The sequence below is a fragment of the Ursus americanus genome, chromosome 17 (assembly GCF_024610735.1).
Source record: "Ursus americanus isolate L20-20 chromosome 17, mUrsAme1.1.p, whole genome shotgun sequence".
NCBI classification, from domain to species: Eukaryota; Metazoa; Chordata; class Mammalia; order Carnivora; family Ursidae; genus Ursus; species Ursus americanus.
Window position 1 is genome coordinate 8,317,660 of NC_142143.1, and position 18,179 is coordinate 8,335,838.

Genomic DNA, 18,179 nt, shown 5'->3' on the forward strand with positions numbered 1-18,179 from the left:
AGTAAACAAAAGGCCCTTTCCCATAATATATTCATTTGCCTATATTTGCATGAAGAACCACTAATATGTAACATTGTGTCAACTATACTTCAGTATTTAAAAAAAAAAGAATCACTAATAAAGTCTGTGTTCTGGGGGGACATGCAGGGAATGAAATAGGCAGGAAAAGAACTGGAAGCCGGCTTCCTAATGTACATCTTTATGTCATTTTCATTTTTGAGTCCAACAGTGTTTCTTGTTTCCTATACTAAGTCACCCCTCCTGGCTGATTGAAGCGCTTAGCAATTTTGACAAGCCCTTCCCCTTGCTTTGAAAACAAAACAAAACTGTACTGATTCCCCTCCCTTTCTGACTGCTCTTTCTTTGCTAACATCCCCCCTTCTCATTCCTGGAAAAGGAAGCAGTGGGAGTTTCCTCAAGATTTAACCCACTTTTCCTCCCACTGGAAAGGGCTTGCACATCTGCAGGCTTGCCTTCTGAGTCTGTGGGTTCTCCAAAGCTTTGGTTCTTGATCCTCAAAAGCCACCTAGACACTTCCGGCTGGTCGTCACGGTTACCTAAATCAACATCTCTAGATCAGGAGTCTTACTTTTTAAAAAAAAAAAATTTTTATTCTAAGTAGGATCCGCACTCAACATAGGGCTTGAACTCACAACCCTGAGATCAAGAGTTGCATGTTCTACCAACTGAACCAGCCAAGCGCCCCTCTATCCTTCTTTCTTAAACAAATTCTTGATGTAATGTCCTATTACCCATTAGGATCATTCATTCTGCAATGGTGCATACCGTGTGCCAGGCATTGTACTAGGCCTTGGGATTCAGTGGTCGGCTGATGAGGCTGTAGTGGAGGGGACAAAGGCAAGAAGAGAGGGAGGTAAATTTGGAGAAGTAGATGGAAGCCAGACCAGTAGACCCTTGTTAGAAACGTTATTTGGGGATTTTATTCTAAGCAACGGAAAATCATTAAAAGGCTTTAACAATGGAGGGTAACTTAATCAGAGATGTGTTTTGAAAATATTCCATCTGTCATGTGTGGAATGGATGGGGGGCAGGGAAACTGGGGTGAACAACATGTGAGAAGTCAGTTGGGCTAATGCCGTGGACTAGATAAGACCTAGGGGTATAGGTGATCTAGCCTGAATAAGAGAAGTAAGTGCAGAGGAACTGAAGAAAGGGGAGAGATTAAGAGGTACACTCAACCCATCTTAGTGATGGATTCGTTCTGGGGAGTAAGGGACAGGGTGGAGTCAAGGATGCTCCTAGGTCTCTAGGTTTTATCATTGAATGGATGATAATGCCATATACTGTGGGGTGGGAGGAGGGGCTAGCAGGTAGGACAGACTTCCGTTCGGGATGTGTTGAACTTGCAGTGCTGTTAAGACATCTAGGTGTTTTGAAATGTTAAGCAGATGATTATACATCCAGGTCTGGAGCCCAATAGTAACGACTGGAAATATAAATTTAGCGGTCATTAGCACATAGATGGTAATTAAAACCATAGGAGTTTTAGGCCCTGGAGCTGATGAACAAGACAGTAAAGAATTCTGCCTTGGGGCGCCTGGCTGGCATAGGACTGTGTCTCAGGATCTTAAGAGTTGTTGAGTCAAGCCACAGGTTTGGTATGGAGCCTACTTAATTAAAAAAAAAAAAAAAAAGAATTCTGCCTTTTGTGTGGTGCTTACATTCCAGTGAGGGAGACAGATGATAAAGAATAAACAAGATAATTTTAGGAAGTGGTAAGTTCTTGGAAGAAAATACAGCAGGACAAGAGCATAGAGTAACTTAGAGTGGGGATGGGGGGAGGGTGGTGACAGCTATTTTTTTTTTAAGTTTATTTATTTGGGTAATCTCTACACCCAATGTGAGACTTGAACTCATGACCCTGAGATCAACAGTCGCATGCTCCTCCAACTGAGCCAGCCAGGCACCCCCAGTGACAGCTATTTTTGACAGAATAAGCAGGTTAAGACTTCACATTTGACCAGAGACCACACAATGATGCAGGGACAAGAGCACTGCAGGCAGTGGAAAAGTAAATATGATGCCTTGAGGTGGGCATGAGTTTGGTGTGACTGAGAGAAAGGAAAGGTAACAGGGGTTGTGTAGGATTGAGATTGAGAATCACAGGGAATGAGACTGAGTATGGGGTTTGTGGACCATGGTATAGAGTTTGGATTTTAATTTTAAGGAGAAAGCCCTGGAGGGTAGTGACATGAACCAACAGAGAAGTCTGGGGTGGGCATGAGGGGAGGATGGCAGATGGGGAGGGGCTCCTGCAGTGGTGGCTGGACCCAAGTTGCCTGTGGGAAGATGTGGACCACGTGGGGAAGTATGTTTCACCTACAACTGGAGGGCTTCCTGACGGCGGAATCAGTGGTGTGAAGAATCGGTGCTTTTGAACCATTAGGTGAACAGTGGTGCCATTTACTGAGATGGTTAAGACCAGGGAAGCAGATCTGATGAGGAAGATGGAGGGATTTGTCCATTAGACTTGGAAGTAGACAGGCAATGAGTCAGCTGGATAGACAAGACATGAGAAAGGCCAGCGTTAGAGATCTAATTTGGGCCGGATGGGGACATGTGTTGTATTTTAAAGCACAGGGCTGGTTGATCTCATGTAGGAGGAGCAACATGACTAGAAAGCAAAGTTCAGGACTGGGCCTGAGCCCAGGGGCACTCCAAAATGTAAAATTTAGAGGTCAGTCAGAGGAAGAAGGGGACTAAGAAAGGTGGCCAGTGAGAAGGACACCACCTAGGATTATGGCACAGAGAACAAGGCGGGGTCTGGGGCTGAGCACTGATGAAATCCAACATTTCCTGGCCAAGGCAAGAGAGGCTGAGAGAGATGGAGGAGGTAAAGGAACACGTTAGAGCACAGAAAGAAATCCAAGGGCTGTGGTATCAAGAGGTACATGGCCATGTCCACTGGACTAGGGAGGTTGTTAGTGACCTTAGGGAACGATAGAGGCAGAGACCCAGGAGGGGGAGGAGAGAGAGCTTCTTGAGAAGAAACATGGGACAGCAGCCAGTGGGGCAGGGGTCGGAACAGGGGCCCACAGGAGCGTGTCTACAATGGCATGGACTGAGTACACCGACTGGCCAGGGCTCCAAGCCGAACACGTGAAGAGAGAATGGATGATGGAAAGTTAAACGTACCCAAGGAGGCTGGAAGGGAAAGGGTCCCACACACGGGAGGAAGCAGCACTTGAAGGGGGAAGCACCTCTCTCTGATTATACTTTAGAAGTAGTAATTGAGGGGATTTTCCGACACCTTTCATTTTCTTTCTCCGTGCATTAGGATGCTCACTGAGTGGCGTCTAGGTCTCATTGCTGGCTGGTTACAGATGGACAGGAGTCCTCATTTGCCCCATCGTGACTTATTTTCTGAGCAATGCTGCTCTTGGATACTGGCAGAAAATAGAGAGTAGGGTTTCCAAAGTGGGGATTTTGTCACGCGGTTGTCAAAACAGGGGTGGCAAGGGAATTTAGAGGTGTTAGCAACCATGTTATTGAAATTATGGGCTATAAAACCTAACTTGCATTAGGAAGGAAGGGAGGGCCGATGGGTTGGAAGAAAGTAAATAGGTCAATGTCCTGGAGTGGCTAATGAGTTTTAAAACACAGAGGAGTGGGGACCAGTAGGGAGGACATGAGGGTACGGTCAAGGATGCTAAAATTAGTGATTCTGCAGGGGAGCGATTTGGGGTGACTATGAGAGTGTGTGGCTGGGGTGGCCTGGAGGAAGGAACAAAGAAGCCTGGCTGTTAGGGGGGATTTTCTATGTGGACACTTGGGAGTCACCTAAGGTGATGGCAGGGCCCGTAGGCGTGAGGAAGGCTGAGTCAGATGCTAAAGTCTTAACCACTACCTTTCATTCTACACCCCCCCACCGGCCATCGATGCATTTCTAAAATACCCCAAATTTAAAATAAAGCTTTGGTGATACGGGTCTTCAGAGTTTCTGCAACGATCTCTATTCCTCAGAAATAGCACTTGCTTGGAACAAGCGGGCCCTCAAGGTGTTCTCAAGCATTTCATTCACCTCTTCTCACACTTCCCAGCGTGGACGCATTTTATGACCCAAGAATTGGAGGGTGTACGGCTTCTCACTTTCTACAACAGACTCGCTTCAGAACGTTTTCTCAGAAACTCAGGTGCTTTACAGCAGAGGGCGTTTTGGCACCGGTACCTTTTGGATCCTATCTGGATTCCTTTTACGGTTTCACCAGTGATTGAGCCGAGTTTCAATTAAATGAGTGAATATATGTGGCTCGCTTAGAGCAGCGCCCAGTCTATGGTAAGCAATCAATCAGTGTTCCCTATTATTAGCTTATTAAATTCTTTTGGGCCGGCTTCCTCATGAAATGGGTTCGCTGCCATCTGTTTGGCACAGCATTCTGAGAATTAAGTCAGACAACAGTACCTGGGAATTAGAAAATGTTCGTTTCCTTCCGTTCCTCCCCTCTGCCATTCTAGAGGCGCTTCGTGGCCACGTGTCTAACAAGTCTCTGTTTTAGCAGCTAAGCACGTAGAAGAGGCTGCTGGGCTGGGGGCGGCGCTCAGAGCAGGGTGGGGCACAGCGCGCCTGGGTTTCGGGAACAGCGGGCTGGCGGGTTCTCGGCCCGGGTGCGGCACAGCCTCCGCCAGGCACTTCTCTCCGCTCTAGTGGTTCTCACTCCAAAGGCAGGTAGGGATTAAAGACCACAAGAGGCAGAAGGAGACCATCAGTTTCTTTTCGAGACTGTGGACCCCGCACTGGGGGCAGGCAGCGAGGAGCACGGGCCCACCACCAACCGGCCCAGCTGACCACCCCAACAGACAAAACCACACGGGGCGAGACAGACATAACGGAGGCCCAGTTCAGATGCTGAATTCGGGGTGCTTCCGTGTGTGGAGCAGGGAGGGAGAAGAAACAAAATATAAACCTTGAACGAACAAGCAAATTAAATCGGCAGAATAAAACAGGAAACCACAATCAATGCTTAGCAGCCAAACACATTTATTAGTCTTTTTTCTTTTTTGTTTTTTTTTTTTCCAGGAACCCAAAAATATTTTGTAGTTATAATGTAAGCAACTGAGTTGCACATAATACAATCATATCTTTCCAAAATAAAATAAAATAAAAAACTAAACAAAACAAAAATAAGCTGTTTAAAAGCCCAAAAAAACCCTTCAGAAAACTCTTATATATGCATTACATCATCTCTCAGTTTTAATGAAATGACGGCGACTTAGTTCCTCAGTATGCAACCTGTCACAATCCAATAAACACCACCCTTTAGGTTTTTTTTTGTTGGTTTTGAGTTTTTTTTTTTTTTTTAAATCCAGCATGAGAAATACAGTACCTGCTATGGCGAAAAATACACATAAAATGCAACTTTTCAGCTTATTTGTACATTAGTAGAGTTTAACATTTTATTGTTGGTTTTTCTTTAAGTGAACCAGTGATTTTAAGTACCACTATACTAAAAAAGTAAAATAAAATAGAGAAAAGGGGGGCCCAGCCTGCCATGCAAGTGCACCTCTAAAGTGCCTAGTTTCTGTGTCCATGTAAAACCAGTAATATGAGGAGCAATTTCAACACATGGGAGTTTGATTAAACCTCTCTATGTTTAAGGAAACACACACAAAAAAGACAATGCCATATCCTCCCTTTTCTCCCCTCACACTTCCTTGAATCTCATCATCCGCTTCCTCTGTTGCCCGCCACAAGAGAGAAAAGAAAGCCGCCAAAGTAACATTGTAAAAGCTATTTCAAGTATAAGAAAAACAAAACACTTCTAGGTAACTTGCAGAGAGCGTCACTATGTGCAGCTGTGTAGTCAGGCTGATAGGTTCTGTTTCTGCTGAGTGTTTCAGATGAGAGGATTTTTGCTGTACCTTCCTGTTAACCTGTTTGTGTGCAAAGTTGGAAAGCTGCCTTTTAAAACTCCAGCCTCTTTCTGATGCCCTTCTCTGTGCCTTCTGATGAAAAGGGGCAAGGAGAGAAGTGAAGGGAGAAGGGAGGAGGGGAGCACTTCTCCATCTTCCCTCCCGTGTCCCCCACCCCCAGATCCCCTCACTTCTCTTGTTCACCATCGGCGACCTAATTAGCTCTCTCTCACTGCAGAGATTCCCATGCTTGTTTCCTGATTTGGTAGGATATATTTTACTATGTAAACATAGCCCCTAGGATTATGGAACCCAAAGCAGCATTTGTATCTCCAGCTAAATGGAGAAAAGATAAAATAGTCCAGAAACCTCTCCTCAGGTTGCTTTTGTTGTCTCTTTTTGGTTACTCAAAACAGGGATGGTTGGGGTGGGCACAGAATTAAGTTGTAGGCAAATAGCAGAGTTAGGAGTGGGCACAATTGAGCTGTTTTGTCTGCTTTTTTTTTTTCCCCCTCCCAGAGGATTTTTTTTTTTTAAATAACCTGTTAAAAATGTTCCTGCACCTTAAGTCATACAGAGGTTAAGGCCAAGGGTGCAGAATCTTGTGCACGTGTCTCTGTGAGCACATTCGTGGTGCAGGCACCATTTTTGATGACTTCTGTGAGATCACTGGACACACTTTGGTCACTGGTGTGTGCAAAGGGTGGTGGTGGGAGAGGGTCCCAGGGAAGAAGTGCAGAGATCAGCAAAGCCCTTTGGGAGCATCATTGGATGGATATAAGGGCAGTAAGAACTTACGAGGGACCAGAGGAAGGAGACCAACAGAAAAGCGGCCTCCAAACAACGGAGATAAAATCCAAAGGTGGACAGCGCCCCAAATCAGAAAGTGGGTGGTGAATAGGTGTGCATTTATTCTCAAGCTTCTTCCGCTCGAAGGAAGTCGTCACTGTACAAGATCGGTGAGCTCAAACTAAAAAGGGCCTCTAGACAGATACAGGGTTTATCTTTAAGATGGGGTGCTGGGGGAAGAGGTGTTTGTGAAGAAGCTATTCAAAACGGTCATTCTGACCCTGCCTTGTGGGTGGCCAAATCTAGAAAAGCAGTAGCTGACGGATTCCCTACAAGCAGCATTTGTTAAACGTTATTTCCCTCTACCTAATGTCAGCTTCAAGCCTCACGTAGAGAGGCATTCAGAGGAATTCCTGAGGTGCCCACAGCTTTCAGGAAGGCTGTTTGCACATCTCAGATGAATTTCCTTCTAAGCAAGAAATCAATACCTTTCTGGAGCATTGCAAAGTGACAAATCTATGAATTCTACAGCGTCATACTGAAATGCCAGGGACTAAGTCCCTCTATGAACTACAGAGTGCTACTCAGTTACTCAAAAAGTGAGCCTGTGTGTGAAGCAAGAAGGTTGAGAGCTCAAGGTCTCAGGTTAAAAAACATCCTGGAGTGCCTGGAGGGGATGGATCTTCTGGAAGAGAGAAAGTCAGACACTCCCCACCGTGGAACTAGATCCAGAACAGATGGCATCTCTTTGAAACAGGGTTTAGACACGGGCTGGCAGTCACTGTGTGTGGGAGGCAATGGAGAGGCGACCACCACCCCACAAATGCACACCCACTCCCCTGACCTGTTCTGCTTTCTCTTCTTAAGCATGAAAGATCTGAAACTTCAGATGGCTTTAAAAAAAATGGCAAAATATCATATTTTAGGGCTACTTTCACAGCAAAGAAAAAAATTGTAAAAGTTATCCCACTATTTACACATTCATATTTTTAAAAGGATAACCCACTGATGTCAGAAAAGGAGAGGGGAGTTAAGGGTCTACACTGCAGGGGGAATGTTCCTCGAGGTATCGTTTTGTCTTAGACAGTTGAAACGTCAGGATTTTATTTTTTTGTTTGTTTTGTTTTTTGTCTAAAGGCAATCTAACAGATTGGAACCCTGATAAGATCGTGCCTGTACAGCCCTGCACGGGCACGAGGAGACTGTGATCAAGTCTGTTAACTCATTACAGTACTGTGAACATCAACAACAAAAACTGCTTGCATGGAAACACTGAATATGGGCAGAACAATCTCTGTCTTATGATACTGGAGGTTGCAAGTAACGCCTAGACCAGAGCAACGCAGGTGCAGGATTCACCACAGGCAAAATCAACAAGGGAATTCCATTCGGACAAGGAGGAGGCTGTAGGCGTTCCTGTGGCCAGCACCTCACTGCTCACTAGCTCTCTAGCGGAATAAATGCAAGGAAGCAGAGATTACATTTGGCTGAGGGGTAGTGGATGAGGAAGAGAATTCTTTTTGCCTGCCAAGCAACAGTCCTCTTCCCCGCAGAGCAGGACAGTTTCCTTATAAATAAGTTCACTTAAAAAGGATTAAGGAAGAAAAAAGAAAAATTAACTGAACGAGGAGGAGGAGGAGGAGGAGGAGTTCTGGAAATCGACAGAAAGAGTAACTTGAAGGTCAGCACGAATGAGGCATGGTTTCCTGAGCTTGAAAGGGTTCTGAATTCAGGAAAGGGTGAGTACTTTTTCCCAGAGAACACTAGGGCCTTTGGGGCCCCCTGTCGCCCTGGGCTAACACTGCGCGGCTAGGGCCGAGAATCCTGTACCACACCAGCTGACAGGAACTGCAGGCCCCCCGGGACTGCGGGGAGGACTCCAGGTCTCTTTCTACCTCACGGGCCGACTTGACTGCTTCTCGCTCTCACTCCCCTTTCCCCGCCAGGACGTGGGGATACCATGGACACAGAAACCATAGAACAAGGATGCAAAGCTACTTCCTTCCCCTTTCTGCCCTCCCCCCCCTTTTTGCAGAATGCATAGTTACAATTCACGTTACAAAATAAAGAAGCAATGATGACCACATATGGGGCCTTTTTTTTTTTTGAAAAAAGAAAAAAACCCAACAACCTCTTCTTAAATTCAGTATCAAAATTCACATTTGCATAATAATACATTTCAAGGCCATTAGAGAGGAATGAGAGAGAAGCACAGAAAGCCGCGTCTCTCCTCCCTTTGTCTCCTGAATAAAGCTGAAGGAATCTTGCGGGAGGGATGGTTTTCCTCTTTGGGGAGTTCTGAGGAATTATGGAAATGGCCCTTAGCATTCACTTGCGGTTTCTTTAGAAGATAGGGCAAGGGGAGAAGAGGTGGAATCGTTTAAAACAAGCACAAAAACAAATGAAGAGACACTGCAGATTTCTATGCTTAACTATAATAGTTCCGAAGAAATAAAATATGATTTCAGATTTTTCTCTTTTCTTTCTCAAACACTTCCATCTTAATCTTTCAAAAGCTTTTTCCTTGCGTGTAATACCCTGTTCGCATAAACAGCAACATGATGTGAGGAAAGTAACTGCCTTCTCAGGACACAGACTCAGACGGTGGAAATGCGCCGCCCGCCCCGCACACGGCAGAAGCTAGAAAACGCCTTCTTGACATGCATGAATGTGTCACAAACATCACCATATTTCAGTTCTCCAGTGCTCACAGAAAAACAAAAACTAAAACAGCCACAGCCACAGCCACAGCCACGCGCGCACACACACACACGAAGGAAACTAGGTACTGCAGATAGCTAAATTCAACCTGCGCTCTTGGACGAACCTGGGTCTCTGTCGTTGTGCGCCATCACCTCGTTCTCCCTCCCGAGCCCCAGAATCTCTTCCACACAACTCTACACTGTGCAATATCGATGCTAATGACACCTCCAGAGCTGCCCCTGGGGACTGCCAGGAGAATCGCTGACTTCCCTAAAGACTACGCTGACCGCCCTTCTGTCTTATCCCACGGATAGCTACTTCCTCAACAGACGGTCTCTGTACTCACAAAGGCACATTCAGAAATACTACACTTCAGTAATTAATTCCTTGGACAAAATTAAAAGGGGGGTGGGGGGTGTTTTAAACACATTTATTCCAACCTATCCTGAAATTTCTGGCAAGAAGTGTCATACTGAATGCATCACTTGGTGAAAAACTATACTACCTTTAAAAGGTACCTAACTTCTTCAAGGATTCCAAAGGTTTTTGCTTTGTTTTGTAAAAAGACCCCCCCCCCCCCCGTTCATTTTTGGCGAACACATTTAGGATAGACTCTTGCTTTCCATGAAGCTCCGCTGTAAGGCTAGTCCCGCCGTAAGGCTGCTCCAGCTCACCTCCAGTGACCTCCTACGACCCAGCCCTCGGAGAACCGTGCACACCTGCCAGGAGCCCAGGGAGAAGGCGGGCCAGAGTCAGTGCGAGGTCCCAGAAAGCAGGGGAGAAGGGAAAGAAAAGCACTTCGTTTCACATCTCTGCTACGATATTGTAAACTACCATCACAATTTTTCTTTTGCTGTTCCCATTAGCAGCAAAAAGGAATTTCTCTTTTTGTAGAGACAGTCTCAACATATTCACCTTGGCTCGAGATGGGCCAGCGGACTGGAAAGTGAGGACTGATAGTGTGAAAACTGAACCGAGGCGCAAAGTGCTTTAGGGAAACCCTAATTCTTTATTTAAAACAGAACACTTCTTGCCTTCATCTGACTTTCCTCTCTCATGGACCAAACAAGCGTCTGTCACGATGAAGACCCCACGATGGGAGTCTGGCAGAGACCCCTCGGTCAGGGTGGTACCAATATTTCTGGTGTGCAGAGTTTCTCATTAAAAACAAATTCAGGTTGTGACTAACTGACAAGAACTATTTAAATTCTGTGCGGCAAACACTGGCAGCTTCTGTCATTTTTGTTTTTTTTTTAAGTGGTGGTGTAGGAGGATACCACAAGAGATTGACAGTTTAAAAACCACTCACATGTTAGAATACTTGGTATTTCCTTCAGATCTAGTTCAAGTGACCACACACCGAAGGATAGCAGGAGCGCCCGGCCTGTGGGCAGTAGTTCTGTTTCCTGACCGGTGTTCCCTCCGCCATCCTGTAAACGTTCACGGCCTCTTTTCTTTTGGCGGAGCAGGCAGCATGGGGAGGCGTTGTGGGCAGGGCAGGGAGGGTCACTGTTCTATTTTTATTGTTATTACTATGTTCATAGGTTCTTGAAGTTGATAATTATTTTAAATCTAAAGAATGTGATGCCAGTACCTCCTCTGTCAAATGCAAGGTCAAGAAAAGAACACCATCGTTAGTAAGTGGGGCCATCTCTGAAAATACACACACTTCAGGCACCGGCCGTAAACCTACAGAGCTTACTACAGGGTACGCACTAACTCTGGAAATACAGAGAACTTTCTATGTGGGTTTTTTTTTTAAAATAGATTGATGATGTTCTTGACAACATTATGTATATATGCCTGTTTCTGGACCATGTGGACACCCTATACTTGTAGGTAAGAAAGCTAAGAGAGTGTGGTGCAGCGTGCAGCAGAGGGTAAGGGCATCCTGTTTTCTGAATGGGTTCTGAGGTCTACAGATTGATAATTCACTGCAGACACATGGGCTGGAATATTTTCATCTGCACCATCACATGCAGCCTCAGCTGGACACTCACAGGAAGGAAAACAATTCAAGAATAAGATTTCTTTTTGCAGTAACACTAAGAAGCATAGTTAATGCATAGGCATGAAGTGTGACAAAACTTGGCAAAAACACTGGAGAAGAAAAAGTCTGATTTTTTTTTTTTAACCAGCTAAAAATGCATCTCTACTCCTAGTAAAAGACCTTACAGATAGCTAAAACAAAAGAAAAAACCCCAAATCCAAACAATAACCTACTAAGTGTTATATGTTGAATTTGAACTCTGAGGATGGGATAGAAGGGGACCTTTTCTACATAAAGACTCAATTGTTCCCTAATCTTAGAGATGGCTATTACAGCCAAGTCTGCTGAAAACATCTTGTTTACACTGCAGAGAAAAACAGGCTTGGCTTAAGCGTTTTGCTCAGCACAGAGACATCTTCATTTTGTTTAAGAGAAGAGTCAAGATGGCAAAATATAAAAAAATAAAATTAAAAAGTACACAGCATCTGAGGTCGATATGGAATCTGGCTGTTAACCCTACAAAAACTGCCCCCCCATGGCAAAAATTCAAGTGAATATTTGCAAAAAGTCAATAGCCCGTGAAATGTTTCTGCTAGATATATTAATAAAAGCTCTTCCAAATTCTTAGGTAGGAATCTCTTTTCCTCTTGCATATCTCAGATACCGCATTCAACCCACAGGAACTTGGAAGAACCAACTGCTAATTTATGCTACATTCATATCAGAAGAGGTGGGAAAGTTCTTAGAACAGGAGCCATATGACTAGAAAATTAAGCTGCTATAAATAAAACTGATCGAATGGCAATCAATGGATAATGTTGATTTACTGGGGGACACTGGTGAAAGAATTTGGTTTGGAACCTTAACATGCAGCACTACCAAGTTAACTTCTGTGCATGTCGTAAATGGAAGAGATCAAGGCTAGGTACGGAGGGGTCAGAGATGCCATATGGGCCATCCATTTCTTCACAGTGTCTCGGAGATCTGAACTTTGTTTTTTTTTTTTTTTTTTTTGTTTTTTGTGTTTTTTTGTTGTTTTTTTGGGTTTTTTTTTAAACACCTAAAATTAGGTCATGGCACTGGATTTCAATTGCCAGTAGAGGTCTCCAGTCTGATGGAAGACGTCTCTTCCCCACGAGCGCTTTTTCCTTTTGGCTACTCATGTGGTAGACCGAAACCAAGTTTGTGATGTTTGAAAGATGGGCACCTCCAGCCACTAGTAATCGAGTGTTTAAAAAAATAAAGGAAACTAGTAAAAATTGGAACGCTCAAATTTACATGATCAAAATGTTTACAAAATAAATCTACATAATGAGAGGTGACCAGCAAACCTCTGTACAAATGCCAGAATGTGGTGGAAGAGAAGCCGCTCCCACCGAACTTTCTAAGTGTTATGGAAGCCACCTATCCTCTCAGCAGACATGGCTCTTGCCGAAGAATACCATGGAAAGAAAAGAGTTTTTCTCTTCCATTATATCCTCACTATATCCTGTTCTTAGGTCACTGCCAACCAATAAAGCAAAGCTTCCAGCAAGTTGACGAAAAAAAAAAAAAAAAAAACGGGGCGGGGGGAGGAGGTTGAGGGGGGGAAGAGGAGACAAAGAAGGATAAGAGCAGAAAAATAGGAACCCCTTTCTACTGGCCCAACACAAACAGACTTTCCAAATCACTGTATGTAGTTGTCACAATGACACACCTGGAGAAGTCAGTGCACAGTAATGAGCGCAATAACACAAGGCAGGACCCTGGCATTCCACATTACCGAGACATGAAAGCATATTTAACTTCCTTGATTTCTGTTTATTTATTTTAAATTTAGCCCACTGCCTTTGGGGCCTGTCCAGAACCACTCCAATTTCCTTAATGGCCAAGCGTACTTAATGTCTGTGGAGTGACTGGACCACATGCACATACACACGAGCTCCCCCTGCTTAGGATGTCTGGGTGTATGTACGAAGGCACTAAAGCGGTTTTAGAGAAATTGCAGGCAGCAACCCCACCCACTCCCGGGTACCTGTCGAGCTGGAGTTTCTTTCCCACTGGGAAGCTTAGATGTTTAAAAGAAGCTGTGGTCATGCTTGGGAATTCTGACCCCTGGCCCCAGGAGGGAATACAAAAGGAGAATTCGACATCACGAAAAACTGAAAGGAAATACTCCACATCTCCAGCTGAGGGATGGGGATAATTAAGCAGCAGATCTTCAAAAGAGCAATTAAAATGAGCACAACAGTAGCTGGGAGCTTAAAAAGTAAAATCACTTGTTCCTTATTAGATTCTTCTTAGTTTCTCCTCCTCCCATAACAAGCAGGGAGGTAAGACAGACACATTCTTCATTAATAGAACAGTCCATAGATATTTTCCTCTAGTAATGCCTATATTTAAAATTTGTTCCAAAAATTATTAACCTATATTTCCTAGCTCTTTACATAGATTCTCAGCAATCCAACCGTACTATTTTACAGATTAAGAGTTTACTTCTTTTTTTCTAAGTTGTTCTATCTTTCTTTCTTTTGTTGCTGGGGTTTGAGGGACAGGGAGAAGGGTTCCCTTAAAAAAAAAATAAAAATCATTAGGGGAGATGTCAGTTCACTCTTAATGGAAAGGAACAAACTGATGGCATTCCCATTTATACAAACAAACACTCCCACTAAATGACACACAATTTCAAATAAATCTGTGATAAAGCTCTTAGAAAGCTAATCCTTCTCCCGTATTTTTTAAGATAACGAATTGACCTGTTGCTGCTAAATTGATAATTTTTAAAAAATATTTATTTCTATGTGTTTTAAAATGTGTGATCCCCAGTACGACAATAATGTTTGGAGACTTTTCTTTTTACATTTTTTAAGTAAAAATTGTTTAAACTTTTTGAAGTTTCAGGAACTTGTAAAAGTTTATTAACAGGAAAGAAACAGCCGTCTATCTAGGATAAGATACGGTTAAATAAACCATCTTCAAAAAACTGGCTTCCTACCCTAGAATTCCTGAGAATGCTTGCAAATTTTAAAGCAGGAAAATAAATGTTAAAAACAAAAACAAAAAACACTGTTAAATGCTCCCAGAGTTAGTCTTCATCTAAAATATATATTTATATGTATATATATACGCACTTTTTGGTCTTTTTTTTAAGTTTTTAATTTTTTCCCTTTAAGCTTAAGATGGAAGAACATTTGAGCTTCTCATGTTTATTTTTACATATTTCAAATCCCTCATTATGTCTTGTAAACAAGAGGGGCTCTAGCACCCGGCTTTCACCGTAGTATCGTAAGGAACTCAACTAACCCATAGTGCAGGCCAAGGAACCAGCAGGTGGGGGGGGGGGAGGGGGGGCAGGACACGGCAGGGAACCATGGCAGTGGACAGGGTCGCCACGGGCTCATGGGAGCCTCGGGACATGCTCCTGGCCCAGGGCCACCAAGATTGCGCCTTCTGTAGATGGCTGAACACAGCTGCTCTCCACCTGGACGTCACCACACACCACAGGGGTTTGCTCCACACACAGAGAGCAGGCAGAGGGGGCTGGGAGGAGACATTTTGTACACGGGCAGAGATGGAAGGGGCATGGTGGTGGTGATGAAAACCGGAGAGCAGGAAGAGGGCACGGTTAGTTTTCTACAAGGCATCCAATGGGACCGAACCAACGCTGGAGACTCAAGTTTGACCACCTACCCACAAAGGGTGCATAAAGACTCATATGAGCGATCGCTCACTTGAATTATGCATGTCAATCTCTTTTGAGGCTAGGTTTATAATCAACAGGGTAAGCCAGAGGACTACAGAATTCCCATTCTTTGTCTCATAAAACCACTTAAATGCAAATAATTCGTTTTTGCCTTTTCCTATACACACCCACCCACCCACACACAGACACAAGCTAAAAGTCAAATACATTAGGCATTGTTGTATCCTTCACTGAAGACGCTAAAGAAAGAAAAACTCCCTTGTCCTCACTAGCAGCAAGTTACGGAGGACAGTAGAGGTCTGCTCCCACCAAGGGTTGGAATGGGCAGGTATTTGCTGGTACAGAATGTCGGCACTTTATGTTAAACAGTATAATGCAGACTGGGATGTCCACACAAGTGCTAGCACGTTACCGGCATACGTTCCCCTCCCCCCACCCCACCCGCCCCACCAGCCATCTGCTTTGTATAAAGGGGTAACCCTTCGGGTCTGCTAGAACTCTTCACAAAAAGCAGTTTGATACATGTTGATTCCAACATAAGTACATACATGTTGGTGATAACTGTGGATTAAAAGTTGCCCCCTAGTCGGCCCAGAGTACTACTACACTGATGCTTTAAAAAAAAAAAAGTCTTTAAATACCGAAATAAAAAAAGCAACATTACAAGGAAAAAAAAATAAAGAGGTCAAAACCAAAAAAAGGTGCAATACTTAAAAGTCTTTGCTAAGTTATACCTGCCTAAGCAAAACCACATACACAGGAAATACACAACACAGAGAAACAAAAGGAAACGCTTGAAGTACACACTGGTTTAAGAACATTCGTTAAGTAAACGTTTCTGTCAGTGATGGCCTGGTGCTGTAACACGCCATGGCCTGGCACAGGTAACGCTCAGCGCGAGAGGAGCAGAGAGGGAGAAGCTGCAGGTGCTTTCAGGAGGCTGCTCACAACCTGTTTGTTTCCGTTTTCGTAAAACGAAAAAGAGAACCAATGGAAGTCTTTAATTCGGCATTACCTGACTTTCTGATGAATTCCTCATACCTGATGACACAAGAAAGGGGGAACATGGTTTTTCCGCTTTTGAGACATGGCGTAAGTAAAAACTCTCGTATATCGTCTGTTCCCATTCAGACTGACGAAAGAAAAGGCCTGCATAAAACTTAACAGATAGTCAGATGTGCCTGGTGGCCACTTACTTTAAAAAAAAACAGAAATAAATAAACACACAGTTGCTCCAAGAGGTACCTCCTGCTCTCCTACTTTTTTGGACTTGGCAGTGCTCTGCTCTACTGCTAGGTCAAAAGAAAAGCAAGAGAAAACTCACGCAGGCTACTTTGCAACTGGAAAGGAGCTCCCTGCTTAAATCATTAAAAAGCACTCTGTTCATCTTAATGCAGCCCAACGGAGTTGCTTTAGTAAGCAGTGGCTCCCCGTGCTTGTGTGTGCTCATCGTTTAAAAAAAATAAAACAAAATAAAAAGCAGATGGCCGGCCAGCCAGCCTGCAGACTGTCAGCAATGCAGCTTTCTGAGAGATCGGGGGGGGGGGGGGGGAGGACACGGGCGCACACACACAGAGACAGAGAGAAGGATGCACGCGAATGCACATGAACACACGTGCACACACATACCAGAACGAGCATGCCTGGGCAGTTACATGTGCCAGAACACACTGGTATTTATCAACCAGCCAATCACAAATTTTTTCCTTTTTTTTTTTTTTTTTTAGGTTTTTTGTGTTTTTGTTTTTAAAGTGAGGCTCCGTCAAGTCTTCCCCCCCCCACCCCAACAATTCTTTTGAATTCCCCTCCCTCCCAAACGTGGTAGACCTAAGGACGGAAACACACCCAGTGCAAACAAAGTTAAAAAGCTATTTTTTTTTCAGTATATATGTTTCTTAGCAACAACTTCCATATAACATGAAAAAAGTGAAAAACTAGAAACTAATTTTTTTAATTTTTTTGTGTTTAAATTTAAATGGTATGTGTACTTGCTTCACATTGTCTTTCTAGGTTGGCGTTCATGATTCAAGTATTTCAAGAGTGATATGTTCTCTTTTTGGATTCATATTCCAAACGAAAAAACTGAAGTTATAAGGGAGGCAACTATGTGCTCAGACAGTCTGTCAATGACCCACCTTTTTTTCTCTCTCCGTTTTCTTTTTTCCTTTTAAAAATGTATTTATTGCAAGTTGAAAAAAAAAACGAAAAGGTCAAGTTAGTGCTGCTGCTGTTCCAAAAAAGGTCACGAGGTCAGAGTTGAAAGTTCTAAGTTCAGATTGAATCCGACCCTCCTCCCAGAAGGTCACCAGGTAGTAAGGGAGCAGGGCTGCCCATCCTATGGGGATCTTCCACAGCTGGGACTCCCCACAAGCTAGAAGAATAGTTTGGGGGCCCCCACAACGAAGCGCCAGCAAGATCGGCCCCACTGCTGCCACCAGCACTGCTGCTCCATTGCCCGAGCCCTGTGGACCCACCGAAAAGATTCAGAGCAGGTCCAACGGGATCTGACTGGGTCTGGCCGGTCTCCAGCGACTGCCAACCTGCGGCGGGTGCACTTGGGGTTGCTGCAGGTGTAGGGGGCTGAGCTTGTGCCAGAAAGCGGCTAACTTCATCATCGGTGGCAAACTCAGCCAGGATGGTAGTGTTTCCCAACACACACCTAGAAAAAAGGGGAGGGAAAGAGCTATGGATTTGAGGGAAATCCTTAAGCACCCACAGGGATTGAGGGTTTTGAGTCCTCGATAGTCTAAGTGTGCTCCTTTGACTAGCAGCTTCCACATCCCCTGGAAGCTTTTTATAATGCAGAATCATAGGCCCCACCCCAGACCTACAGGATCAAAACCCGCATTTTAACCGGACCAGGTGATCGAGACGCACCGTTTTAAAGCAATAAGGTATCACTAAATCTCAAGACATCCAAAGACTACTAGAGGGTACCATGTATCGATAACCTTTTGGTATATGGAATTGTGTGTTGAGAAAAACGTCACCTCTCTTTTCCCCCATGGGAGGTGAAAGGTCACACCGCAAGCATCAAGGTGACCCAGCTTTAGACATCTGGAGGTGTCGCTGCTCTGTGTTAGGGCCGGGCTCACTGCCTGAGCCTCACCACTGCTTGCTAGCTCTGTTTGTAGCTTTCTGCCG

The 18,179-nt window shown here is 44.3% G+C and overlaps 1 protein-coding gene across 9 annotated transcripts in view; it reads right to left on the bottom strand.

Moving 5' to 3' along the window:
* Positions 1 to 4,975: 4,975 nt before the first annotated feature.
* The window catches only part of TNRC6B (trinucleotide repeat containing adaptor 6B), a 241,799-nt gene continuing 228,595 nt past the window's right edge, over positions 4,976 to 18,179 (bottom strand). For 6 of the 9 annotated variants that reach the window (XM_087868685.1, XM_087868687.1, XM_087868688.1 and 3 more), the window contains one exon: positions 6,359 to 17,694. In XM_087868685.1, coding sequence (XP_087724811.1) covers positions 17,307 to 17,694 — 388 coding nt within the window. In that variant the 3' untranslated portion in view covers positions 6,359 to 17,306. Of the gene's footprint in view, positions 17,695 to 18,179 lie in introns of all 9 variants that reach the window. The other 3 variants (XM_087868691.1, XM_087868692.1, XM_045779447.2) reach the window with 1 other exon arrangement.